Source organism: Loxodonta africana, chromosome 16 (assembly GCF_030014295.1).
Source record: "Loxodonta africana isolate mLoxAfr1 chromosome 16, mLoxAfr1.hap2, whole genome shotgun sequence".
Taxonomy (NCBI): domain Eukaryota; kingdom Metazoa; phylum Chordata; class Mammalia; order Proboscidea; family Elephantidae; genus Loxodonta; species Loxodonta africana.
In genome coordinates this window covers 33,844,378-33,871,692 of record NC_087357.1, presented here as the reverse complement: position 1 = coordinate 33,871,692, position 27,315 = coordinate 33,844,378, and the positions used below count along the sequence as shown (strand labels likewise).

At 39.8% G+C, this 27,315-nt stretch overlaps 2 protein-coding genes across 7 annotated transcripts in view; both read right to left on the bottom strand.

The window, feature by feature from the left end:
• The window catches only part of ERLIN1 (ER lipid raft associated 1), a 50,627-nt gene extending 41,845 nt beyond the window's left edge, over window positions 1-8,782 (bottom strand). For 2 of the 4 annotated variants that reach the window (XM_023546823.2, XM_023546821.2), the window contains exons 1-3: window positions 7,360-7,786; window positions 5,579-5,660; window positions 1,052-1,098 (exon numbers count right to left, since the gene is read on the bottom strand). In XM_023546823.2, coding sequence (XP_023402591.1) covers window positions 1,052-1,098; window positions 5,579-5,660; window positions 7,360-7,616 — 386 coding nt within the window. In that variant the 5' untranslated portion in view covers window positions 7,617-7,786. The other 2 variants (XM_023546822.2, XM_003409179.3) reach the window with 2 other exon arrangements.
• Window positions 8,783-10,247: 1,465 nt separating this feature from the next.
• The window catches only part of CHUK (component of inhibitor of nuclear factor kappa B kinase complex), a 43,854-nt gene continuing 26,786 nt past the window's right edge, over window positions 10,248-27,315 (bottom strand). Inside the window, exons 14-21 of one of the 3 annotated variants that reach the window (XM_010589068.3) lie at window positions 26,191-26,252; window positions 24,895-25,004; window positions 24,178-24,227; window positions 15,438-15,534; window positions 14,989-15,136; window positions 14,308-14,424; window positions 12,163-12,262; window positions 10,248-11,404 (exon numbers count right to left, since the gene is read on the bottom strand). In XM_010589068.3, coding sequence (XP_010587370.1) covers window positions 12,194-12,262; window positions 14,308-14,424; window positions 14,989-15,136; window positions 15,438-15,534; window positions 24,178-24,227; window positions 24,895-25,004; window positions 26,191-26,252 — 653 coding nt within the window. In that variant the 3' untranslated portion in view covers window positions 10,248-11,404; window positions 12,163-12,193. Of the gene's footprint in view, window positions 11,405-12,162; window positions 12,263-14,290; window positions 14,425-14,988; window positions 15,137-15,437; window positions 15,535-24,177; window positions 24,228-24,894; window positions 25,005-26,190; window positions 26,253-27,315 lie in introns of all 3 variants that reach the window. The other 2 variants (XM_003409178.4, XM_064269450.1) reach the window with 2 other exon arrangements.

Below are 27,315 nucleotides of genomic sequence, written 5' to 3'. Positions count from 1 at the left end.
TCCCACCACCTGACAATTTTAAGTCATCTCTAAAGGGAAACCATAAAAGAGTTATAGATAGACATAGGGAGAAGGTGATCACAAATATATTAGCTTAAAACACAGAGGGAGTTTGCTCCCTTTTTAAAAGCATTTCTGTCCCTCTATAGACATTAAGGAAACCCTGGTATCCTGGTGACTAAGAGCTACGGCTACTAACCAAAAGGTTGGCAGTTCAAATCCACCAGGCGCTCCTTGGAAACTAAGGGGCAGTTCTACTCTGTCCTATAGGGTCACTATGGGTCCAAATCGACTCGAAAGCAATGGATTTTTTGGTTATAGATGTTAAAGCCTCTTTCATAGGCTTCAATATGTTATTTACGTCATTTAAAAAATACCTTGCACTTTACATACTTCTTCTGATACAATTCAATGTATTGATTATACTCTATAAATAATTTGGGCCTTGCTTGCCTTTCTCTCCCTAAAGCTCTTTAGGGTAGTGATTCCCAAATGAGATTCTTGGACTAGCAGCATCAGCACCACCTGAGAACTTTTGTTAGAAATGAAAATCCTCGGGCTTCACTCCAGACTACTGAATCAGAAACTCTAAATTAGATGACATTTAAGACTACAGATGGGAAGAAGGTGGGATGATTTAATTTAAAACTATCTTTTATTGAGCATGTACTCTGGGCCAAGTGCTATGTTACGTACTCTATATTCACTAATCCTAATCCTTATGATCTAACTCTACAAGATAGGTCTTATTACATGATTTTTGTAAGTGAGGAAGCTAAGCTTGGAAAAGTCAAAAGCAGATGCAGCAATGCTGATATGTGATGTCAGGTCTGCTGTCTCTAAAGCCCATACTTTTTTCGATGACACCATAATGGCTCTTAATATGAAACACTTCCATTTACAGATAAGCCTGTGCTCAAATAATGCTCAGAAGAGAAATCCCCCTGGGTTACTGTCATGCCTATTTGAAAGATGTCTAAGTGATCACAGCTTTATGAAAAGAAACTTCATCTAAACTAAAGGGGGGCTGGTAAGCAAGAGGAAAGCTTACCTTGTTCCACAAGGCACATTTTTAACTTCATCAGTTTGTAGTGTTGTCTGGGGAGGGAAAAATATATCATCAATACTCAGGACACACATCTTCAAAGTACTTACTGATCCCAGGGGAAAACCTCTGATGACTGCTGAAAAGTAAGTATAGCAGAGCTCTGTAACAATTTCAGTCCCCAAAGATTAGCTACCAGAGGAATCGTTTCTTTTTGTATCCTGGTAGAAATGAAAGATTCGAGACAAAATGTTTTATAGTTAATGTTTGAATCAAGATGCACTAGGAAAGGGTTCAAATGCTAATAAGTAGAAACCTGTTCTTTCAGAGTCCCACATTTGCCTGGAGCTGGCCTGGGCATGTAAGCCAACTACACTGCTTATCCAAGAGGATACTACAGCTAGGACTTGCAATCTGAACTTTGATTCCATTGCTCATATTACTGTTTACACTGAAGATAAAAGATAACTATTATGTACTTCAAGCAGTCTATGACTCAAAGGTGCCCCCTGAACTCAACAGCAACCTTTCTTCTCTAAAGCTGTAGTCAATATTTTGGGTCAGGCCCTGGTGACCTCTCACCTGGACTATCAATTTTCCTTGAGGAAATGCCACCACCTGCACTGCTTTGTTCTAGTGAACCAATCATCTAGCGTGTGACTATCTTGCCCACATCACACCTTTGTTCCGATCCAGGACAACTCCCCGCTGCACTCTAAGGCCTCCAATAGGTGCCTCCAATAGCATCTAATGAGTGTATTCTGGACACACAATGCCTTATTTAAGCACACAGCAACACACCGTGTTACGGAATACAAAAGAAAAAGGAAACCTGGGGCCTGTTTGCCAAGAGCCCACAATCTAAGAGAGGAGATAAAATCCTTACAAAGAAACCTATCGACAGGTACAAAACAACAGAGTACAAACCTCTGTTAATGTGTTAAGTGATAGAGGGTAAAATCGCAGTTTGCGGAGCTCTCTGAGTTAAAGCGTTTATAAGCTAGGTCTACCAAAAACCAAACCAAACCCATTGCTGTTGAGTCGATTCTGACTCATAGCAACCCTACAGAATAGGGCAGAACTGGCCCAAAGGGTTTCCAAGGCTGTCAATCTTTCCAGGAGCAGAGTGCCTGCCACATCTTTCTCCTGCAGAGCCACTGTGTGGGTTCGAATTGCTGATAAGCAGCCCAGAACTTAACCGCTGAGGCACCAGGGTTCCTAAGCCAGGCCTAGAAATGGTGAAATAAGAACTGACATTTGAGGCAGAGCAACATCTTAAGTTCAGTAAATGTCCTATTCGGATACACAAAGTTGAAGACAAACTGTATGTATAGGAGACAGGAAGGTGACCAGCTTGCCTAGGGCAGATGGGGCAATTTAGATGAGCAGTGAAATTCTGAGAGGAGAACATGGTGGTACTAGGTAGAGTAGGACCCTAAATGTTGGCTGGGGAGTTTGGGCTTTCCCTAAGTCTACTTTATACAAAAAAAAAAAAAAAAAAAAAACAAACCCAGTGCCGTTGAGTTGATTCCGACTCATAGCGACCCTACAGAACAGAGTAGAACTGCCCCATAGAGTTTCCAGGGAGCACCTGGCAGATTCGAACTGCTGACCTCTTGGTTAGCAGCCGTAGCACTTAACCACTATGCCACCAGGGTTTCCCTACCTTATACACCTTCACAAAATGAACCTCTCAAAATTATGTTCTTTACTTAATTCCCTTGCAAATACATGATATGGTTCTCATTATCCATCATAACTGGAAGCAAGAAAATCAGCTGGGATGCTCAAGTATTAATTTATTCAGGTTAATTTAGTAAGGCCATAGAGCTGTTAATTCAAGAGATATAACAGATGAAGGATGTGATAGTTCGTTGAATATAAAATTACAGGGGGGAAAAGGATAAAATATAACTAACTCTAGGGGTGATGGTAAACATTAGTGACATTTCTAGGGGAAGTGGGGGGGGGAGACGGAAAGATGAGTTCAACTTATTTCCTTCAAAACATTAACCAAATGGAATTTCCATATTCCATACCCACTTTAAATATAATACACATTCATATTTAAATCTAAGGGATAGTCTCTGGTCAATTTTTGAATCAAGAACTAGGAAAGAGTTCAAATGTTAAACTTCAAGTTAATGCTCTATCCCCATGACTGTTCTTCTTTTATCTTAGAAGTTACTTTCCCAGCACAACAGAATACTGATTCTGAAAGCAAGTCTTTGGTTATTTTATATGTACTCTAAAGGTTGAAGGTTGCATATCATTTCTCTATGCATTCTTCTCTCTTACATGATACATGGGATTTCACATGTCCCAAGATGCTTCATATATATTCCTACCAATTACCAAGTTTCTTAAACCATTTATTTATATTGGGCTGTGTCTTGAATGCACTCCAAAAATTCCTAAAAAATGAATTTATGTCTCATTCTCTTAAGAACAATGTCTTAAAAGGGTTTTATTACTATAACTTCTCCTAGAATGTTACTATTTCACATATAAAGCAAGAAAGAACATTCCTAGTTTCACCAGCCCTAACATTCAGTTTTTTGTTGATGCAAAGTCTATTAGCTTACACTGAAATCTTTTTTACTAATTTCATTTATATCTCTTATGACAGTTTGTATATACAGATTTAATATACATGTAACTGAATTCTTAAGTCTGTCTAATGTTTACTGTCTGTATCTCCTTTATATGTCTCTGCATGAGCTTTAAGAAGACACAGATTTACCTGGCTCTGAACACTCCAAAAAAGCCTCTTATATCTAAGGGTTTGATGCTGCTGCTGATAACATCAATACAGACTGTTTGGGCTGTTGGGAAGGTGAGGTCATGTAATTAAAATCCCTTTTTTTGCAGAGGAATGACTGAAGTCTACAACAGTTAAGTGATTTGCCAAAAGTCACGCAACCCATTGGTGGAAAAGGCAGGGCCAGAACTTAAGTCTCTAGATTTCTGGCCCCAAGTTCACCACACCACACTACTTCCTAAGAAATCACCTCAATGTAACAACTTCCGCCCTAAGTGGGAAGGCAGAAATTTAAGTGTGCGCAACACTTGCCCCCAAACCTCCATAAGCATGGAGACTTTTTTGAAAGAAAATATACACGAAAACAATTAAAAAAAAAAAAAAGCATAACTAAAAGAAATAAGACCAAGGGCCAAAACTTATGAAACAGACTTTAAGAGCTATAGGTGAGAAAAGGAGGGATGTGAAATGAGCCTAAAAAACGCTAGTAAGGTTTAGACAGGAAAAAAGAGAAGGGAGGAATGTAGGCAGATGGTGAGAGGTGAGCATGAACTAAGGCAAGAGTGAATAAAATAAACATGGGAAAACACAGAAATCAATCTCACGGAAGAACATCACATTTCTCTTCAATATACACATTCTGGCCCTAAGCCACCTAAAAGAAGACTAGAAGGAAACCTAGGGGTTTAAGTATTCACGATGACAGGAAGCACTAACTTAAATTACAAGGCTGAGATTAAATACACAACAGTGGTGGTTCAGTTGTAGGACTCTCGCCTCCCACACAGGAGACCGAGGTTTGATTCCCGGCCCGTGTACCTCATGTGCAGCCACCACCCATCTCTCAGTGGAGGCTTGCATGTTGCTATGACGCTGAACAGGTTTCAGCAGAATTTTCGGACTAAGACAAACTAGAAGAAAGGTCTGGTTATCCATATCCCAAAAATCTCCCAATGAAAACCCTATGAATAACACAGCCCAATTCTGTTGTGCATGGGGTCACCATGAGTCAGGGGCTGACTCAATGGCTAACAAAATTAAATGACATCTACATTTTCCTGAGTTCTGAAAAATCTGCAGCAAATGGTAAAAAGTATCTTCTGAATCCAAAAATTTATAATCACATAGAACTTGCAAAAGTAGTCACAGTCTAATTTTACTTTGTCATCTTGTGTTAAAAGATATGTATTTACTACGTGTCTCTCATGGTAAAGATACTCTTCTGGGTGATCAGATGCTTATTTCAAATATTCTAAGATGTTGTTAAAACAGAACATTCACTAAGGCTCCACATAAAACTGTGCTAACGTACTAGGCAAAAAACCTGAGACAGAAAAACTGTGTACATATAGAAATCCAGATTCTCCATGATAACAGTAGCCCAGGAGCCTGCCTCTATGGAAACCAAACAATGTTCTAAACCAAGCAGTCACTGGTTTGCATTTCTAGTTGTGTTCCCAATTCTGGCTCTTATTTTTAGAGCAGCAACAAATACTTAACAGAAAGCCTGCTGCATACCACTATAAAATAGAGACGGGAAAAGTCAAGCGTCCCAAGCTGCCTAGCTCATACTTCTAACGCATGTCAAGAGAGTGAGGTGGTTCATCACAACGTATGCTATGACAATTGTACTCTGAACTTTAACTCCTCCGTTTAAGTAAATGCTACCATCTGCTTAAGCAATAAGGAAATCCATCTCCACCCACAAGTGTGGTAACTGCTCCTGTTACACCTGTCTATCCAGTGTGGGGGCTTCCCTAGGAATCACTCACCTGCACAGATCTGAACGTAGTAATGAAAGGCAACATGATATGATAGCCTGGTCCACTGGGGCTAGTTAGTAAAGCTCCTCCCCTGCAAAAAGATGTTTCAATTTGACAAGATTATAAAGAGAGAAATTCTCTAAATCTAAAATGCTAAAACAAATATTCACTCTTACTCATGCTACTGACCTAATAAAGCCTTACTAACATGAGTTATTCATGGTGAACAAGTGCTGCTCCCTAAAATACCTGCCACACCCCAAAAGGTGAAAAGATCAAGCCAAACTGCTGGATGTTACACCTTGTTTCATAAGCTGGACCAACTATACCTCTGGGTCTCCTGTACCACTGTCAGGTTTAAAGGATCTCCTTGGTCTTTAACCTTCTGAGAAATACTCGTGGAAAAAAGTTCCAAGGGCTCACAGTTTAATCATACATAAAGAGAGTCAGATGAAAACATTTAATCACCGGGTTGAAAAAAAGAAGACACAAACTTTCAAGGAAGGAGAAAATTTCTGAGGCTCGAGATTCTTTTAATCTATGTGCAATACAACTAAAATACTGACTGTATAAAGTATATAAAAACAGGAAAAAAATTAGCATGGAAAGATGAATGGTAAGGGGGTAAGATTATAAGTAGACAGGATATGAACATGGACTTGTTCTCCAAACAAGTGAATGTGAGAAAGCCCACCTCAAAAATTATAAAAAAGGAGGCATTTTGGGAGCAAATATTTTAAAAGTTCTACTTTACACAGTTAATAATAAATTCATAGAACTTAAAGTTTATTATCCTGAAAATATGAATAGGTTTGCAAAGAACTCATGACAAATAACTAAGGAGAGATGAAATATTTAAGGCTCATCCCTCATTCTTTCAGAGCCATACCCTGAAATGTGCTTTCCTTGGTTTCACTGTCAGGAAGAAAATGCTCAACTAGACAGAAAATTGAATAATCTGTCATTTCTTATGCTAATATTGTAGTTGAAACTAGCTCCTCACACTGAAGACTGTTTCTAAGACTCAAGATGGCTCTAAAAGAAGAAATACCAAGTTGAGGGACAGATAAAAACAAGCAAAAAGTTGAAGCTCTTTTTGTAAACACCACTATCCCAATTTCTCCACAAATTGTCCTCTCTTACTAGTCTAAATCAAAAGGACCTGGTGGTAATTATGCTAAAGGAAAGGCTCTGCAAGCTCAACTAGACAGTAACATATTTCATACGATTCGTCTCAACTCGAAAAGTAAAAGTAAGGTGGGAGGAGGGTGGCTCATCAATCCTGTTTATGTCCCTCAAGATCCAGGGATACAACAACTGCCATGGTCATCAAGGCCTCATAAGCCAGACACTTGAGGGCTTTAAAAGGAAAAATCCAAGAAACAACCATAAACAGGTCTGGATTCTCTAAACAGCATCTGTAACTACAAACTAAAAGCTTGTGCAGTTAGATGGAATATAACAACTTACCCATCTCATTGGTTACCGCTGGAGTAACTACTCACTGCCTGCTTGCCTTTCTACAAATAACTAAGTGTTGTATATGAAGAATAACAGCCAGGGGTCTAAATCTCTGCAACAAAATGTATGTAGGACGAACACTGTCAAACACCTGGAGGGTACCCTAAAAAGCCTGCTGCTGTTGCCCATACTTTCCCTTGGGCACTTCCTAGGACTGGGGAGCGCTCGCTCTTCAGGACGCTGCAGAGGGAACAACTTCTCCACTCTACTTTAAAGGAGTCCTCTTTCCATCTGCTCTAGAACCTGAACTGGCTGCACACGCCGCTCACCTGTAGTACACAGCCAGGTGTCCTTCTTCGATCTTGTGAATGGAGGCATACAGGAGGACAACCACCAGCCCCACCACTGCAGCCACCAGAACCCGGGCTTGAGTCATATTCATCCTTGTTCCTCCTGGATGAGGGAGGGAAGGAGCCCCAGCCCCGTGAGTGACAGGAGCACCCCCTTCAGTGACCACCCTCCCGCTCGGAGACCAGGGGCGCGACCGCAGGCCGAGCTGGGGAGTCCTGTGCCCCTTTCCCATCATTTTTCCTTTCTTGTAGAGACCGCTTCCCCCTCCGCCCGAGGCGGCCCGTGGGCCAACCCGGGCAGGTGAGCGTCATGACACCCCCCCTCTCCCAACGGCTGCTCTCCCGCCGGAGGGCACTAACTGAGAAGGGGCCCGCTGCGGGCTCCGGAGGGAGGCCGACCCCCGGCCGCGCCTCACCGATCAGTGACGCATCCCCCCCCGCCCGCACGTGCAGCCGCCTCTCTGGCCGCGCCAACCGCCGCCACAGCCGGCCCCGCCCACTCCCCAGAAGTACGGCTGCGCGAGGACGCACAGCGACGCTGCCGCCAGCCCCGCGGGCGGAGACGGGGAGCGGACGGGACAAAATTCTCCCAGCCGGCGGCCGCGCAATTTTTTCCGAGGGGGTCCTTTTCTGTGCATGGGTGGTGGTTATCTGCTCCGGAAAGGGGTGGAAATCGATAGTCTGGCTTAAGCAACAGTGCAGAGGAAAGGACAGGGGCTCTCGGATAAAGGTCTGACTCGTCAGTATGTTGTTGTGCGACAACCCGCTTCCTCTTAGTGTGGTCGCTGTTGCGAACTTTTGTGGTTTATACCGAGCCTATGTGGCAAGCACGTGCTTCAGGCACGGACCCTGCACTTGAGGAGCTCCCAGACTTGTTGCCAGTAAAGTGCTGAGGGCGTTCGATCCAACGGCATCATTTACTTACCATTAATTATTGTTTGAACACCTAAGCTGGTTCAGTGCGGGCTTTATGAAGGGCATCCAAGTAATGGGAACAGAACGAGCTAGAGCAGGTTTAAGTGTGGAAGCTAGGACAAGAAATTGAAACGCTTGAATGCCCTTTTTTTTCTACTTGAAGGGGAACTGGGTGACTAAAGGACAGAAGGCGACACACTTCATTTTCATTTTTTTCGTGTTTTAAAATTTTGCACCATGTGCAGAAATTATTTGGTCAGTAAAAGAAGACAAGGGAAAACAGTAGATACACAAATGAGAGGGAATATGGGCAGCATGGAGTCCCTGGGTGGTGCAAACAGCTAACCTGCTCAACTACTAACCAAAAGGTTGGAGGTTCAAGACCACCTAGAGGTGCCTTGGAAGAAACGCCCAGTGATCTACTTTCAGAAAATCAGCCACTGAAAACCCTGTGGAGCACAGTTCTACTCTGACACACATGGGATCCCCATGGGTCTGAGTAGACCCCATGGCAACAGTTGTTTTTAAGACTAGCATAGTAAAGAAGGTGGGCAATAATGGCGCAGGCTAGCAGTAGAACCAGAACTGGTCAAGGTGGCCTAGGGCTGGAAGGTCTAGTAACCTCCTGAACAGGGAAATATGGGAAAGCAGTGCTTTAGGCCAGTGACTCTGTGGAGACAGACAGAAAGCAAGGAAGTCAAGTGGTTAGGAGACTGAGCCCAGGGTTACCTCAGTAGTAGCAAATGGGAAGGAATGTATAGAATCCACTCAAGTCCTCATTAAAGCAAGCCCTCCCGGATAACTCTACCTTGTTACTTCAGTAAATGCACTTATCTTTATCATTAATTTGATTTTTATTACCTAGGAACCTCTGGGACCTTGTTTGTTCCTGATAAGTGGTATTTGCAGCACTTAGCTATTTTAACTCCAATAAAAGCACAAAGAATAAAAAATAACTTGCTCCAGCCACTATCTTTTCTGGATGCATTCTCATGGTTTTTCATAATATTGTTTGGTTTAGTGATAGTGGTATAAAAAATTCACAATTGCCATTCAAAATAAATTGTTCTCAACTTATACATCAAAAGCATACACCATCACTGTGGTGATGTCACAAAGACAGTCTATTCTGACTCACACCACCTGCCCATCGTGTGGATCAGGCTGCTCTAACATCATCCCAGCCACCATCAAAACAGCCCCACCCTTTAGCAAATCTTTTATCGACAATTACAATATTCTTTAGAAAATGCATGATCATTTACAAAAAACCTTTAACAACGCAATGTTTGGATGGATTACAGTGTTCAAACTCCCAGATAACCATTCTTCTACTGTACTGCCTGTGTTAACTGTGTCTGATCTTGACATCTAGCTCATATCTTCCAAGTAACAGGCACTCAATAAATGTTTATTGATTAAAATTTTCTAGAACTAGGGGAGCAAGAGAGAGACTGCCTAGTGTAACATTTGATAGGGACAGAATTTTCATCTTTAGAGAGACAGTGGAACTTTATGACTAAAAGGATTTGAGAAGAATACAACCAACCCCAAGGTTTCAAACTTGGGTGACTGGGAAAAATGTCATCACTAGCAAAAATGGGGGCGGTGTGAAGATAAATCAGCTTTAGAGCAAGACGTGGGCATAGTTTTTAGACATGGATAGTGGTGAAAGGACATCTGAGGGGAAAAGACCATATTAAAGCAGCTACCCAATACTATTTTTTCCATAAGTCCTGTTTAATTCCTAAGTACAGTGAGAGTCTATATGTTATTCTGTGCTCTGACTCCACTTCATTCAACTTTCACATTTCCCAAATCATATTCAACAGTTCTATTATAACCTGATTTTAATGAATGGAGACTCAAAAAGTAATTTAAAAATTATTTAATACACAAAGTTAAAAACTGTTTAGAATACAAAAGCATTTCACATTTTTTTTTAAACAAACAATACCTTCTAAATTACTTAAACAGATGTAGAGATCCACAATCCTTTATCTGAAACCCTTCAGGCCACATGTTTCAGATTCTGATTTTTCAAATTTTAGAAGGGTAATTCAGTGCATATATCATACCATGCCATATACTACATAACCCCCCAGCAGGGTCTGAAGGAGCACCCCTAATAATGAAAAACAATATTTCTGAGCAAAATAAATGAATATTCACACTAAATGGGATAAACAGATTCAATGTCAGTTCAGATGAGATTTATAAGCAAACGAGCTGTCAAAAAATTTAGGAAAAACCTTGAGTTTTCATAGATTTTTGGATTTGGGAATTACAGATAAAGAAGTGTAGACCTTTATAAATTTGTATGGCATGACATGAAAGGTTCTTTAAACAAATGACCCATTTTTACAAATGAAAAAACAGATAAGCTTTCAAATACATTATAAATTAACAGGTGTCTTCTCTGATATTATTAAATGTACATCTTAAATACATATACACACATAGCACATTTCTTATCAGGAATTATGACTAACTGGTATTAAAGGCACAGATGCACAATCCCTACTGTAGGAAAGGAGCACTGCCGAATGTGCAGTAAAATTGAAAATGGGATTAAGCCAACTCCTGATGCCAGGAAGAACACTTGTTGGGTGCAGCACAAGGAGGTAGGGTTTATTCTCCAAGAAGTCCAATTTTACTTATGAGCAGTCTCTTCCACAGAAACACAGGCAGACTCCTACTTAAAATGCATACAAAGATTTTCTTCTCTGTATACACAACCGCTTTTGGCCTTAGGTGCCCATAAGTTAAAACTTTAAAAGCCATTTTAAAACAAGTAACGTTTATACCGAGTTTGAAGACAAACGAATCACAACGATGCCCTTAAATAGTTGTAGTTATTTAAACAAACCCATTGACTTTTATGAAACCTTATCTGTTCAGAGGTTAAAATTACTCAAAATCAAACCATTGTGCTTGTAAAATCACCAGGAGCTTCGAATCACGGCCATTTCTTCCATTGACTGATGTCTGAAGAGTAATTTCATGGCGTAAAAACTAACTCCAACATGTGTGTGCAGAGACAACTTCTGTAGGTTGTGGGCAGGGAACAAGTGGCAAGTCACTCTTTTAACCAACTCCAGTCAAGACTCTAAAACCAGGCGTGAAAAAAGTTATAATAAGATGATGAATGTAAGTGACAGGAATATAGGTGTTCACTCTTGCAAATCTACTGTATGTTTGAACATTTTAGAATCCAAGGTGAAAAATGAAAAATACAAACATTACAATTAGAGTTTAGTCCACCTTATTTTCTGTTAATTTAAAAATATTTTCAAGAGTTTTTATGAATATTTGAAGTAAATAATTATTCTTAATGAAAGAGGAAACAAAGAGTTAACACTGAGACCAAATTTAGTAAAAGTTAATTCAATTAGCATTTACTATAGTTTGTCTAAGTTCTAACAAATCAATAGTTCATAGTAACCAAATCTTAAAATCAGCACTTCTATTAATTACAACTGTATTAACATTACTCATTTTACATGTAGCAGTTACTATATTTGAATTATAGAAAAATCCTGCCCTATCTTATTGGAGAAAATAGACTGCTAAACCAAAAAGGCACAAAACATTCAATTTCATTGGTCACATGGCAAAGAAAGCTCATCACTCATTTAATTTGACCAAAAATGCTACTGTTGAAGATTATTGATGACATAATCCTAGTATATTCTTGGGTGCCAGAAGATGGGGATTTGAGGTCCAGGATATTTCTTAAATGCTCTTTCTTCTGATGACTTCTATTCCCCATATGCATCCCGAGCACCAGATAAGGCTAACATGGAAAGTTAAACCCTGTGCACTCAACATACCTAAAACACACACCCATATCCACACAAAACTTACCATCATACTACTGCCCTGTTCCTCATTTGCTTCACGAATAATAGTGCTTAAATGGCCAAGACAATTCAAATTTTCTTCTATCATTTGTGCTAAAGTCTCCCTGTAGGATGAGAGATCAAAGCCTTTTCAAATTCAGCAAAGGGGCATACGGATTTCCTCTACTTTCTTGTTTTGCAGGTCAGGGTGATCACTGCCGTTCCTGCAATCTAGCACCCCAGTACAGCTGACTTTTACAGTCTTCTGCTTCCTCATCACCACCACCACCCTCTGCCATGAGGCAGACACTGCTTACTACTCCAAGCTGCTACCTCTGCCCAGCTCTCATGAGAAGTCCACTATAACTCCAATCTGATTTTCCTCTAAAATGTAAGTGGTACACTTATATAAAACCTTTTCTTCACCTAGAAAATGCTAACTGGGGAAGAAAAGAAAAATGATCCTGTGGCATAGATGAAAGCCCTCTTTTTGTTTCTGGAGTATTTCCATTCCTTTACAGTTGTGAAGACACCAGCATGCTTACTTCACAGACACAAATGTTAATGAAGATATAAGAATACAGTTTGTTCTGCAGAGATCAGGGAAGGTAAAAACAACAACAACTCTGGTTGGAAACTTTAGGTTGTAGCAGCAAAGAAAACAAGCAAGCTGATTCTTGAGAACAGCAGAAGAAAACAGTGTGACAGGGAAGCTGCCCAGAGCCAAGAAGTATCCCTGGAAGTTTCTATTTGACAGGAGACCCTGATTCTGGTTTCTATCCTCCATGCTGTCCTCTTCCATATGGCCTCTAACCTCTTCCTTTACAAACCCTCAGTGTCTACTAGAATTAGCTGTAGGCCACGGGTGGTAACCACTATTGGCTTAGAACTAAACTCTGATTCAGCTCTTACTCAACAGATGGAAAAATGAGGCCAACAGTTCCCAATCCTTCCTAATAATGTACCACAGGTACATCAACACTGAAATCAACTTTGTTTTATAATCTATTCGTACTAGAAAATTCTTGTCAGATACACTTTTGCAAACAACCACACCTCAAATACAAGTTACTTGTATAGAGGTGACGCTTGCAACCATAGCGTTTCCTAACAAACCTAAATGCCTTTAATGAAAGCAAGAAAGGTTAGTTATGTATTAAATTTTATTTACTTCAATTCCGATTAATGGAATATTTCCCAAGGTCTACATAATCAATTATTGCCTATGCTATAGCTGTAGATATACTACATTGGGCCAAATCTATAATGACCCCAAGACATACCCTGGAACTTGCTTTCTTTAAAAAAATAAAATACCTGATGACAGCTTGCCTTCCTGCCATGTGCTTTTCTCTCATAAAAGTAGAGTACAGAATGTACAACTGCATGATCTCCTGAGCAGTGAGGTAACATGGCTGCACTTCTGCAAAACTAATTATGGGCAGAGCTTCCAGGAAATGCTGGTGCTGTAGAAGTCTCCATGAGTTGTGAGAAAAGCAACAAGACACAAGCTAGCAAAGAGCCACTGGCTCTGGATACGGCACATCTTATGCTGAGAAAATAACAGAAATGGATAGTCATTCAGTTTTTAGCAAAAGAATAGGAATTAATAAAACACAGGGCTTCAGACTTGAGTTCTTATTTGCAAAACTGACTTAAGGCACTGAGGAAAAGTCTGACTTTAGAAATACTGAGTTACAAGTTGAATACATTTAACTCAACAATTTGAGGGGTAATTAGGGACCTCAAAATGATAAATATAAAAAGACAGCATAATTTCTCATAGAGATAAATGGTTAAGGAAGAAATAATGTTTGGGTAAAAGAAATTGCTAAGCCAGTAACAGAGAAAGACCTTAGAACTTGGATTGACCTGATAATAATAATTGCTGTATATTTACTTCCAAGCACTTTACATATATTGGCTCATCAAATTTTCACAGCAGTTTTATGAGACATTCTCATTTTACAGATGAGGAAATCAGAACATTAAAAAAATCAAGTAAATTGCCCAAAGTTATTACAAAGGGATGGTCAGGACCCAAACCATGGACTATAAGGCACTGAGGACTACGCCTTAACCCTATGCCCACTGCCTCATTCCTACCACTACTCTTGAAAACACAACTATCTATTGTTACAAAGTGAACCCACCCATCTTGAGGAGTTACCACGCATGACAGAGGATGTTCACGTTCTGCTGAAGTTGGGGGCAGCCATGCTGATGCCTGAGGAGTTACTGCACCTTCTAGACTGGATCCTACGAGGGATCGGGCAGAACTCTGTGTCTGGAGGAAAAATAAAATGAAAAGATTACTGGCGAGCATCTCTGTTGAGTCACACAATTTCCCACCACACCCCTAAGACTTACATTTTAATCACTACTTATATGCACAACCAGAGTATTTTGTACAAAACTATACCCACCTTTCTTTATACACCACTATTAACTATACCGTCCTTCAGGATAGTTATTAAAACCCAGATGTATCTGCCCTTCTAATTCCACTTTGGTTAGAGGAAAGGAAAAAAATAACAAAATCCAGCAGAACAAACGGTTAGTTCCATTAACTAGTCAGGCACATCTACCCCCAAGCTGGGCTGGGACACCACAGTGGTCCAGGGCTGGAAGGAGTATAAAGACAGGCTGGAAAGGAACATGGTAATGAAGGATGATCATAAAGTCCTGCATCTCAACTGCTGGTCAGACATCAGGCAAAGAATCTGAGCAGCAACCCAACATGAAGTACACACGTCTTCTAAAGGACCCAGATCACACTGATAAAAACCCCTTTTGCATGGAGTAACAGCAAATTCATGTCACATTAACAAATTCATTAATCATTACTTACACAGGCAATTTTAAGAAGATGCCATATTTCTTTCTGCCTCTTTCCCTGCATAAACATGACGGTATTGTCAGCTTCTTTGATGTTACTGAGGGCTACTTCCACCTTGGGGAGCAGATCGATAATCTTCTGCTTACAGCCTAGTAACTTGCTGAAGAGATTAAGTAAATGTCAGATACTTACACATCTCCCAAGACTGTACGCCATTCTCCCAAACCCAGCTGGGAAATGAACCACGATCAGCATCAGATTTAATGACTGACCTCCAAAGCAATGCACACAACAGGAGACACAAATAAATACACGCAGCTGTGGCCAAACTATTGAAGGCACTGCCAGAACTCAAGAGATCTTAAGTCTGGTACATCTACTAAAGAGGAGTAGTAAACTTGGAAAAGAACATGATAAAGGTAACCTGGCTTTTCAATAGAAAATGAAAACAATTTTTCTACCTTAGATGACCAAACAGCTCCTTGAGAACACGGTCCTGACTCTGCACAGTATGCACAATGATCTTCACCATCTCGGTGCTGTCGCTGTAGAAGTGATCTACAAAAGACCCCAGTCAGTGGGTATAACCTCTCTTCTGCATGAAAATATCAGCCTCCAAAAAAAAAAAAGTCCTAAAAATCTGAAACTAGGTTTAACTTAAGGTCTCTAGGTATAAACAATCTGTGCTCAACTGCTAACCTAAAGGTTGGTGGTTCGAACCCACCCACTGGCTCCACGGAAGAAAAGACCCAGTGATCTGCTTCTGATACAACCAAGATTACAGCCAAGAAAAGCCTATAGAGCAGCTCTACTCTGTAACACATGAGGTCACTACGAGTTGGAACTGACTTGACAGCACACAATAACAACAGTTTTATAAACATTTTCATTTAAATTTAATATTGAATTAAGATAAAGGATTTAAAATTTTATATATATCTACACGTAAAATATAATTATAGAAAACTGTTTTCACTGCCTTGAAGGAGGCCTTTGCCCCAACAAGGCTGTTTTGAATTTCATGGTTATCCATCTGTTTATAATCACTGAAAACACCTGGCTGACTTAAACCAAATCTGATGCACTAATTAAGGGATTTGTCCACACCTCTGAAGTTCAGTATGAGGGTAGTATGCCATCTTATAGCAAACTGGTAGCTGACAAATGTCCTCAAATGGGATGGTTGTGTGGTTACAGAGAGTGAGTTCCACAGTTTAGAGTTCTACAGTTTAAAGTAGATGCTGCCTCAGGAAAAAAAAAAAAAAAAAAAAATTCACTAGCATTAACTGTTACGTGTCAGAAATGGCTACTTAAATTTTAAAAGATTTGAAGGTTGCTAATTTTTTTTTTAATGGATCCTGTCGGTATACTCCCTGGACAATAAGTAATCCTGAGGGCAAAATTAATATTATTAATATTTGCTATCACCTGCTTACTCTTTTCTTGTTTAAAAGTTCTATGGGATGTTACTCCTACTGTACCAAAAAGGAATCTATGAAAGGAGTATTAAAGGAGGTTTTAAAATAAGTTCAGTGTCCTCAGTCATCACTCCAAAGACCTCCCTCATAGCCCAGCTTTATTCGCCATGCATCTCTCCCCATCCCTCCCTTACCAACAAGATACAGAAGCTCCAACCAGGCTCCGCTGCAAACAACCAGCTGCTGTTGAGTCGACCCTGACTCATGGCGACCCCATGTGTGTCAGAGTAGAACTCTGCTCCAGAGTTTTCAGTGGCTGGTTTTTCTGAAGTAGATCGCCAGGGCTTTTCTTCTGAGGTGCCTTGGGGTGGACCTGAACTTCCAACCTTTTGGTTAGCAGCCGAGCACATTAACCATTAGCACCAGCCAGGGACTCCTCCAAACAACCAAACCTGCTCCTGTCGAGCTGATTCTGACCCATGGTGGCTCCATGTGTTACAGAGTAGAACTGCTCTGCAGGGTTTTCTTGGCTGTCATCTTTAAAGACGCAGTTTGCCAGGCTTTTCTTCTGTAGAGCCAATGGATGGGTTTGAACCACTAACCTTTAGCTTATTAGCAGCCAATCATCATGTGGGCCACCAAGGGACCCTCCACTGAACAGCACTCCCTCCCAAATACCACGGACCAGGCCCAAGACTTTCCCTATATATCTATCTCTTTTAAGTGGTCAAAGACTTCAGAACTTCATTCAGCCTTCTCCAACACAGAGGATTAAGAAAGCTGGTTTTCATCATTTTCAGCTGAACAAGACTCAAATTGACTCTAAGCTAGGGAAAAAAACACTAAAGACCATATATGAAGTGTGATTATTTAAGTCCCAACTATAGACAAAACTTTTGGTATTGCTCGTTTGTCATCCAAGGTGACTATCAGTTCAAAGAAGCTACCTAGATAGCAAATTTATTTCTGTGTCCAATGATATGCTGACATGGCTACTACTGCAACGTTTTTGTTTTTTTTTTTAATAAAAATACAATGCAAACAAATGCTGTCACTAACTCTGGAAAGTTAAAGTACCTGAGTCAATGATATAAAATCCTCACCTGCAATATGATTCACTGGCCAGAGCACGGGGAGTCAAATATTGATTACAGAAAAAAAAGAGTCAGACTTGCTCTATTTGAAATCTTGTTAAATCTCAATATTTTACTCTAACCACAACTTCTCTCAATTAAATCACTATTTGGCACATATCTTCAACCTTTTTGTCCTCTTATTTGTATTCCATCAGCAAAATCCTAACCCTAGGTCAGTCTAACCATTTGCCTTATCTGTTCCTGTAAGAAAGCTACTAAATACTGTTGCTGTTGTTATGTGCTGTCAAGTTAGTTCCTACTCAGAGACCCTACATACAACAGAACAAAACACTGACCTGTCCTGGGCCATCATCACAATCACTGCCACGTTTGAGCCCATTGTTGCAGTCACTGTGTCAATCCATCTCGTTGAGGGTCTTCCTCTTTTTCACTGACCTTCCGCTTTACCATGCATGATGCCCTTTTCCAGGGACTGGTCCCTCCTAATAACATGTCCAAAGTAAGTGAGGCGAACTCTCACCATCCTTGCTTCTAAGGAGCATTCTGGTTGTACTTCTTCCAAGACAGATTTGTTCCTTTTTCTGGCAGTCCATGGTATAGTCGATATTCTTCTCCAACACCATAATTCAGAGGCATCAGTTCTTCTTTGGTCTTTCTTATTCATTGTCCAGTTTTCACATACATATGAGGTGATTGAAAATACCACATGACTTGGGTCAAGCACACCTTAGTCCTCAAAGTGACATGTTTGCTTTTTAACACTTTAAAGATCTTTTGCAGCAGATTTGCCCAATATAATACATTTGATTTCTTGATTGCTGCTTCCATGGTTGTAGACTGTTGTCTTAGTCATCTAATGTGGCTATAACAGAAATACCACAAGTGGATGGCTTTAACAAAGAGAAGTTTATTCTCTCAGAGTCCAGTAGGCTAAAAGTCCGAACTCAGGGCGTTGGCTCCAGGGGAAGGCTTTCTCTCTCTGTCAGCTCTGAAGGAAGGTCCTTGTGATGCATCAGTCTTCCCTTGGTCTGGGAGCATCTCAGCGCAGGAACCTCAGGTCCAAAGGACACTTTCTTGGTGTTATGAGGTCCCCATGTCTCTCTGCTCACTTCTCTCTTTTATATCTCAAAAGAGATTGGCTTAAGACACTATCTAATCTTGTAGACCTCATCAGTGTAATTGCCAGTAATCCATCTTATTACATCATAGTGATAGGATTTATAACACAGGGAAATCACAGAATGGTAGACAATCACACAATATTGGGACTCATGGCTGAGCTAAGTTGACAGGTATTTTGGGGGGACAGAATTCAATCCATGACAACTGTGGATCCAAGTAAAGTGAAATCTTTGACAACTTCAGTATTTTCTTCATTTATCATGATGTTGCTTATTGGTCTAGTTGTGAGGATTTTGGTTTTCTTCATGTTCAGATGTAATCCCAACTGAAAGCTGTAGTCTTTGATCTTGATCAGTAAGTGCTTGAAGTCCTCTTCACTTTCAGCAAGCAAGGTTGTATCATCTGCGTATCACAGGTTGTTAGTGGATCTTCTTCCCATCCTAATGCTGAGTTCTTCTTCACACAGTCCAGCTTCTCAGATTATTTGCTCAGCATATAGACTGAATAAAGGATACAACCTGACCCACACCTTTCTTGGTTTTAAACCATTCAGTATCCCCTTGTTGTGTTCAAACGACTGCCTGTTGGTATGTGTACAGGTTCCCCATGAGCACAATTAAGTGTTCTGGAATTCCCACTCTTTGAAATGTTATCCATAATTTGTTATGATCCACACAGCTGAATCCTTTTGCATAGTCAATAAAACACAGGTAAACATCTTCCTGGTTGGCTCTGCTTTCAACTAAGATTCATCTGACATCAGCAGTGATATCCCTCATTCCACGCTGTCTGCTGAACCTGGCTTGAATTTCTGGCAGTTCCCTACTGCAACCATTTTTAAATTATCTTCGGCAAAGTTTTACTTGCATGTAATATTAATGATATTGTTTGATAATTTCCGTATTCTGTTGGATCAACTTCTTTTTGGAATGGACACAAATATGGATCTCTTCCAGTCAGCAGGCCAGGTAGCTGTCTTCCGTATTTCTTGGCACAAAAAAGTTCACGCCTCCAGCCCTGCATCCATTTGCTGAAACACCTCAATTGGTATTCCATCAATTCCTGGAGCCCTGTTTTTCGCCAATCCTTCAATACAGCTTGGCCTTCTTCCTTCAATTCCATTGGCTCTTGATCATACGCTGCCTTCAGAAACGGATGAACATCGACCAATTCTTTTTGGTACAATGACTGCATATTTCTTCCATCTTCTTTTGATGCTTCCTGCGTCATTCAATATTTTGCCCGTAGAATCCTTCAATATTACAACTCAGGGCTTGAAGTTTTCCTTCAGTCTTTCAGCTTGAGAAATGCCGAGTGTGTTCTTTCCTTTAGGTTTTCTAACTCCAGGTCTTTGCACATTTCATTATAATACTTTACTTTGTCTTCTCGAGCTACCGTCCAGCTGTTTCAGCTCTTTTACTTCATCATTTCTTCCATTCACTTCAGCTACTCTAAGTTCAACAGCGAGTTTCAGAGTCTTTTCTCATACCCATTTTAGTCTTTCTTTCCTGTTTTTTTCAATGACCTCCTGTTTTCTTCATGTATGATGTCCTTGATGTCATCCCACAACTCGTCTGGTCTTCAGTGATTAGTGTTCAATGTGTCAAATTTATTCACGAGATGGTCTCTAAATTTAAGGGGGATATACTCCAGGTCATACTTGGGCTCTCGTGATTTGTTTTAATTTTCTTCAGCTTCAATTTGAACTTGCACATGAGCAATTGATGGTCTGTTTTGCAGTCGGCTCCTGGCCCTGTTCTGACTGATGATACGGAGCTTCTCCATCAACTATTTCCACAGTATAGTCCATTTAATTCCTGTGTATTCCACCTGGCAAGTTCCATGTGTATAGCTGCAATTTATGTTGTTGAAAAAGGTATTTCCAATGAATAGGTCGTTGGCCTTGCAAAATTCTATCACACGATCTCCAGCATCATGTCTATCACCAAAGCCGTATCTTCCAATTACTAATCCTTTTTCTTTGTTTGCAACTTTCACGTTCCAATCACCAGTAATTAATTTTCAATGCATCTTGATTACATGTTTGATCAACTTCAGACAGCAGAAGCTGGTAAAAATCTTGAATTTCTTTGTCTTTGGCCTTAGCGGTTGCCGCATAAATTTGAGTAATAGTTATATTAACTGGTCTTCCTTATAGGTATATGGATATTATACTATCACTGACAGCGCTGTACTTCAGGACCCTGAAACGTTCTTTTTGATGATGAATATGATTCCATTCGTCTTCAATTTTTCATGCCCAACACAGTAGACCATATGAATGTCTGATTCTAAGTGGCCAATACCAGTCCATTTCAGCTCACTAATGCCTAGGATACTGATCTTCAAGCATTCCATTTCATTTTTGACAACTTCCAATTTTCCTTGATTCATGCTTCGTACGTTCCATGTTCCAATTATAATGGATGTTAGCAGTTGTTTCTTCTCATTTTGAGTCATGCTGCAATAGCAAACAAAGGTTCCGAAACCTTTACTCTATCCATGTCATTAAATCAACTCTACTTTGAGGAGGCAGCTTTTCTCCAGTTGTATTTTGAGTGCCTCATCTTCTGGCACTCTATCAGACAATGTTATGTTGCTATTCATAAGGTTTTCGCTGGCCAGTTTCTTTTAGAAATATAGTGCCAGGTCCTTCTTCCTAGTCTGTCTTAGTCTGGAAGCTCCACTGAAACCTGTCCACCATAAGTGACCCTGCTGGTATTTGAAATACCAGTGGCATAGCTTCTAGCATCATAGCAACACACAAGCCACCACAGTATGACAAACTGACAGACGAGTGGTGGACTAAACACTACCAAACAAAAAAAAACTATGCTACCATCTGACTGTTGCCACTACTAATTCACAGATTTTCACTTCTGCTTTGGATTAATATATGTTCTAGGTCAGCAACTTCTACATTGCACACAGCAGCTTTTTAAAATCTTTAGTACACTCCTCAAATCTACGAGCTCACCACCACTTCCCACTTCAGGGTGGAAGGCCGTAAGGCAGTAAGATCCTCACCTTCCAACCTCTACCTCCACAAAAGGATCTGTATTCACACCTATTCTCCTTCCAATGTCAGTGGCATCAAGGCTATTTGGGACCTTCCTCTCTACATATAGGCTTTTAGACCCAAGTATATAAACATGCTCAAGTCTTCCTTCTTAAACTTGATGTTGATTACCATAGCCTTTCTCTTCTTTCCTTAACCTTAACCTCTCATAAAGATTACGGCCTAGAAAACCTTATGGGACAGTTTTACTATCACATGGGGTCACTATAAGTCAAAATCAACTCCATGGCACACAACAACAATCTCTCTTAACCTTTATTTTCCTTAACATCCACGCTTCTGAAAGCAAGTCTAGATAAGCAGTTCTCAAACTTTTTGGTCTCAGGACCCTTTATGCTCTTAAAAATTCTTGAGAACCCCAGACAGTCTGAGAAATTTAAAAATATTGACTTATTAACTCATTTTAAAATAACAATAAACCCATTACCTATTAACATTTTTATAACCAAAAAACAGACCTCCAAAAAACCCGAAAATTGGTATTTTCCAAAACAAAATATTTTAATGTCTAGTTTAATAGAAGATAGCTGGACTCTCAGATCTGCTCCTGTAGTCAATCTATTCCAGTATATTGTTTTTACCGAAGTATCTGAAGAAAACCCAGCATAATATAGATATGTATTTGGAAAAGGGAGGAGTATTTTAATAGCCTTTCCCTGATAACTATAGATATTCTTTGATACTACCACTGACAGCTTTTTAAAGGCTAACTGTAATGTGGAATCTGAAACCATACCCACTTCTTAAACGTTAGTGTTCCCTAGGATTCCATCCTTGGCTTTCTTATTCAACCCACTTTTTCAGGATGATCTCTTGACCCAGCTGCCCTAACCAGAAACTTGGAAGGCATCCCAATTACCCCTGCCCCAGCCACCCATCTTCAATATATCATCCAGCATGATCAGTTCTGCCTCTTAAATAAATATCTCTTCTTGCCTTTACCCTTCTCGTCACCCCACTGCCATTGTTTAGGTTCTCTGTCTTAGCTTACAACCTACCCTGTACTAACCTGTATTATTCCAACTGCCTCATAAGTGATGTCCCTGTCTCTAGCCTAGCCCCACTTTAATCTATTGTCCACAATGGCAAGAAGGCAGTGTTTCTAAAATGCCAATCTGATCATGCTATTCCCCTGCTTAAACTCTTTAGGTTTTCTCTGCATCATGATGAAATCCAGACTCTTTACTATGATATACCAGGCTCATCATGATTCAGCTTCATCTCTCTCTCTCCCCCTGAAACTCTATATTCCAGTCACACTGAATTTCCTCTCGTAACATTAAGAGCTACATGTTCTTGTCTTTACATATTATATTCGCGTATAGAAAAGTCTACCCCCTTTGGCTTGGCTACTCTACTTATCCTTGAAGGCTCATTTCAAATGTCATTTCCTGCAGGAAATCTCCTCTAACCATCCCTAACCCACAGTCAGGGTTAGGTACCTGTCTTATGTGTACCTCAAAATAAATTGAATAAATTCCACTACAATAAAAGCCAATGTAGAGATGATCATCTTATTTGTTAAATACAACTTCACACGCTTATTAATTTTCATGTATTGCTATGTTCTTACAAATTTTCAAGTATAAAACTGATTTTTTTTTTTTTTTTTTACTATTTAGGTATATATATAGCAAATTAGGGCATAGACTTCACCTTTTATTTCCTCTGTAACCTTTCAACACAAACCAATTTCTTAATTAAAGGATGATACCTTGCAGATGCATAACTCTTCATTTTCAAAGCATTTTCACAAACGTTATTTCAAATACATTGCCACAATACACTTGCTGAGTTCCCATTACCCATTGCCGTTGAGTCAGTTCTGCTTGTTGAGTTAGGAAAGCTACATTTCAACCTCATTTTACACAAGAGGGAATTGCGATGAGGTGATCTGCCTGAGGTCACGCAGCAAAATGCCCAAACCAAAATTCAAGCCTTCTGATTCCTAACTCAGTGCTCTTTCCAGAAGACCACACTCTGCACTCAGCAGGTACGCAACAGGAGTTGTTTTGCTAATGTAACAAGCAATCAGTGACCAGTGCAGACAAAGACATAGTTTTCAAGGTAACAGAACCTGGCCAGCACATGGGCCTTCCCTCTGACCACATCCATGCCTCAACCCTAGAGTATCATATTCTTTTCAACCTCTCTAATCCTAAACAGTTCAAAGCACCTATCAGCAGTTATTTTTTCTCTTTCCACACATTTTCTTGCTTTCTCTTCCACTTTTGTGAGTTCCTTTCTCCATTCCTTTCTTTTACTTCCCTTTTTGAAACTTTTCCACCTCAAGTTTCTTAATTACCTTCCCTTTCTAATCTCTTAAAATCTCAAAAACTTAAAGCTGTTGTACCATAAACATCCCAATGGTAATACCAAAACCTGAATTTATTCTCCAACTTGCTTAAAACCCAACCGCCCCCATCTGTTAGGTTAGTGATGGCTGCCTACATTGCTTTCATGCACTGTGACAGAAGTGTCTTACCCGAAGGCCTGTGCTTTAACTGCTTGTATAGATCGATGGCACGCTGCTCCCTACAAGAGAGAAAACACCCATCTGTACGTGAAGGTAATTCACTGATCCCAATAATCCACAACTTGAACATTATTTGGACAGAGTAATGATCCCATTTTAAAGCAAGTACATACTGTCAATGAAGATTTTACAAGAGTATTTCATTGAGTAATAAGGAAGAATTAGACGAGATTTTAAAATGCAAAGTCAAATGAACTTCTTATGTGCTCTCATCTCCCACCACACAAACTGCAACCTTGCACCTGAAACACTTAAATGGGTAAAAATCATGGCCTGTGATTAGAGAAAAAATCTGAAGTTTCTAATCCTAACACACAGGAAGTTAACCTCATTTAGGGCATTTAAGAGGCTCAATGCCTTGGACCAGAAATATGGTAGGTAGTGAAACAGGTTATAACTTAGCACACTTGGGAAATTATTTTTAACTCTCCACGTGAAAAGACACCTTGATTAAAAAGGCAAAGAAGGTCAACCCAGAGCGTTATTTCCAAAATTTCCTATGACTAAGAAAAAGCATCCTTTTCAAATAAGACGTCAGTATATCTGGGGAAAGAAAAATTATAGGGAAGAACAGTAAGAGGCTTAATCTGAAAGATGCAAGCAGGAAGAACAATCTGCTACAAAAAACTACAGACACCAAGACCAACAACCCAAGTATAGCCTTACAGAGATTCCATTAAGTCTCCCTGACGTCTCCCGTAGGGGCTCTTCTGTAGCTCCATGATCTCAGTGTGCAGAGACATGATCTGATCCTCCAGGTATCCAATAACGCCAACCTAAGACATGACAAAAACACAAAAGAAATCGACAGGCTCATCACTACACAACACAGAACAGAACTCAGACCTTAACAAGTCATTAGAGAATGACTTGTAGCTATAGTAGGAGTACTAAGTGATTTAATAGAAACAGATTTTGTTAAGGTCTTTTTGTACTTCAGATTCTGACCCTTAATCTTTCACATAAGAACATATTTATTCCTATGCTTCCCTCTTTTCTCTCCCGGTAAGAGTAAACTACCAGAATTTGCTTTCTCCTCTTGAAAACCAAAGAAGTAAAGGCGTCACTGACAAGACAGAGAAAAAGAGTCCATCAAAACCATCGGTCTTGCTGGCATCTCAGCTTTATGAGCAGCCATGGTGGCACAGTGGTTAAGAGCTATGGTGAGCTACAGCTGCTAACCAAAAGGTCGGCAGTTCATATTCACCACCGGCTCCTTGGAAACCATGTGGGGCAATTCTACTCTGTCCTATAGGATTGCTATGAGTCGGAATCAACTCGACAGCAATGGGTTTTCAGTGTTACGATTTTCACTGCCTCTTATGCCTGATGGCCCTGTAATAAGTACGCAGAAAGATAAAGACACTGGATTTCCCACCCCAGCATATCAACTGTTCCACTCGTGTCAACTTAACCAACGGAAGCAGAGTAAGTGACTGGTATCAAAGACAGTGACTACCTAGTGGGGCCACCAACAGACATACAGGGCGAGGAAGGAATCTGCCACCTAGAGAATGATTTGTACATACAATGACCATATAATTTATTGTCCAAATCATCATAATTTTGAGAGCGAAAGAGAGTACTACTGATAATTACTGCAGGACATCAGGAATAAAATGGAGCTGTCCCAGGTAAACTGGGATCTACAGTCACCCCAACTGGATCAGTCATAACAATTACTAACTCTCATTTAATGCTCATAACCCTACTAAAAACAGTATTGTCCTCATAATAAGGAAACTGATGACCAGCAAGGCTAAGTAATTTGCCCAACATTCCACTTGAAAGCCCTTGTTCTTATCTACTATGGTAGCTCCCTCCATACACACCATGCAACTACTAGATATTTGTCTGATATTCAGGAATGATGTGAAAAAAACACTGTATATATCAAAAGCGAAGGAAATTTCTAAGATCTCAGAAATTAATAAGAACACAGAACAAGCTCAGTGATTTTACCTCAGCATAGTGGATGGCCTTTTCTTCCATTTCTTTCCATGCTTTCAACATTTTTTCTGAGGCTAAAAAAAGTCTGAATCAGTTACCAGAAATAACCATCGCATTAACTACTGGCCTGCCCACCTCCTCACCATATCAATATCAAAGATTTTCACTTAAAAAAATAATTATAAAAGTAATACATAAACATGATTTAAAAAAAAAAATCAAATACTACAAAAAGTTGTAAAAAGGAAGAACTTACTCTTCTTTCCCTCTCTCCTGCACCCAAGGGAATCTTACTGTTAATCATTTGTTACACAGACACACACCCTTTTCCCTCACAAGTGAGACCATGTATATATACTTTCCTTGCCTTGCTTTTTCCCCCAACATAAGACATCACAGTTATTAAAGATCCAGGTGATCTTTCAATAGCAGCATATGTAGATCTACCTCATTCTTTTGTTAACAGTTGTATAGTATGCCTCTGACTAGTCAAAGATATTTAATCCAAGAAATACAACGTCAATCATAGAACCAGCTCTAATGGGTACACCTATCCACCCAACTGGACATTACTGATCTTTTATTCTGAGACATACAAACCCTGCTCAGGACAAGTATACAAATAGTATTTGTGTCCCGAAAGAAGGATCTGTTTCATGAAATAAAACATAAATGTGCGTGATGACACCTTCAGTTTATTCAATCTTTAATTCTGCTTTTTACATTTCCTTAGTATATCTGAAGGGAGATAAGCCTGAAGTCAAATACTGAAAATTTGAAGGCTGTGTATAATAAAAAACAGTGGGACTCCATAGTAGGTGGTTTGGAAAAGAACAAGCTTAGAATTATTTGTTATTAATTACAGAAAGATAAGTAGTTTAAGACTCCTCTGGCTAAAAAGTTATCCCAGTACAGACTTTGTATCTATCTATTAAAAAAATGAGGTTTAATATTCAGATTCTTAAACCACTTCTACATTTTTCTGGAGCCAAATAATTTTAGTTCAAGCATGAAAAAGAAAAGCAATTAAAGTTGCCCAATTAAGGGTTTTTAAAAAAAAGTAGCACTAACATTCAAGACAAATCAACATGGTTTATGATGATTCAAGTTGTCCTGTCTCTTCTTTCAATGTGATTG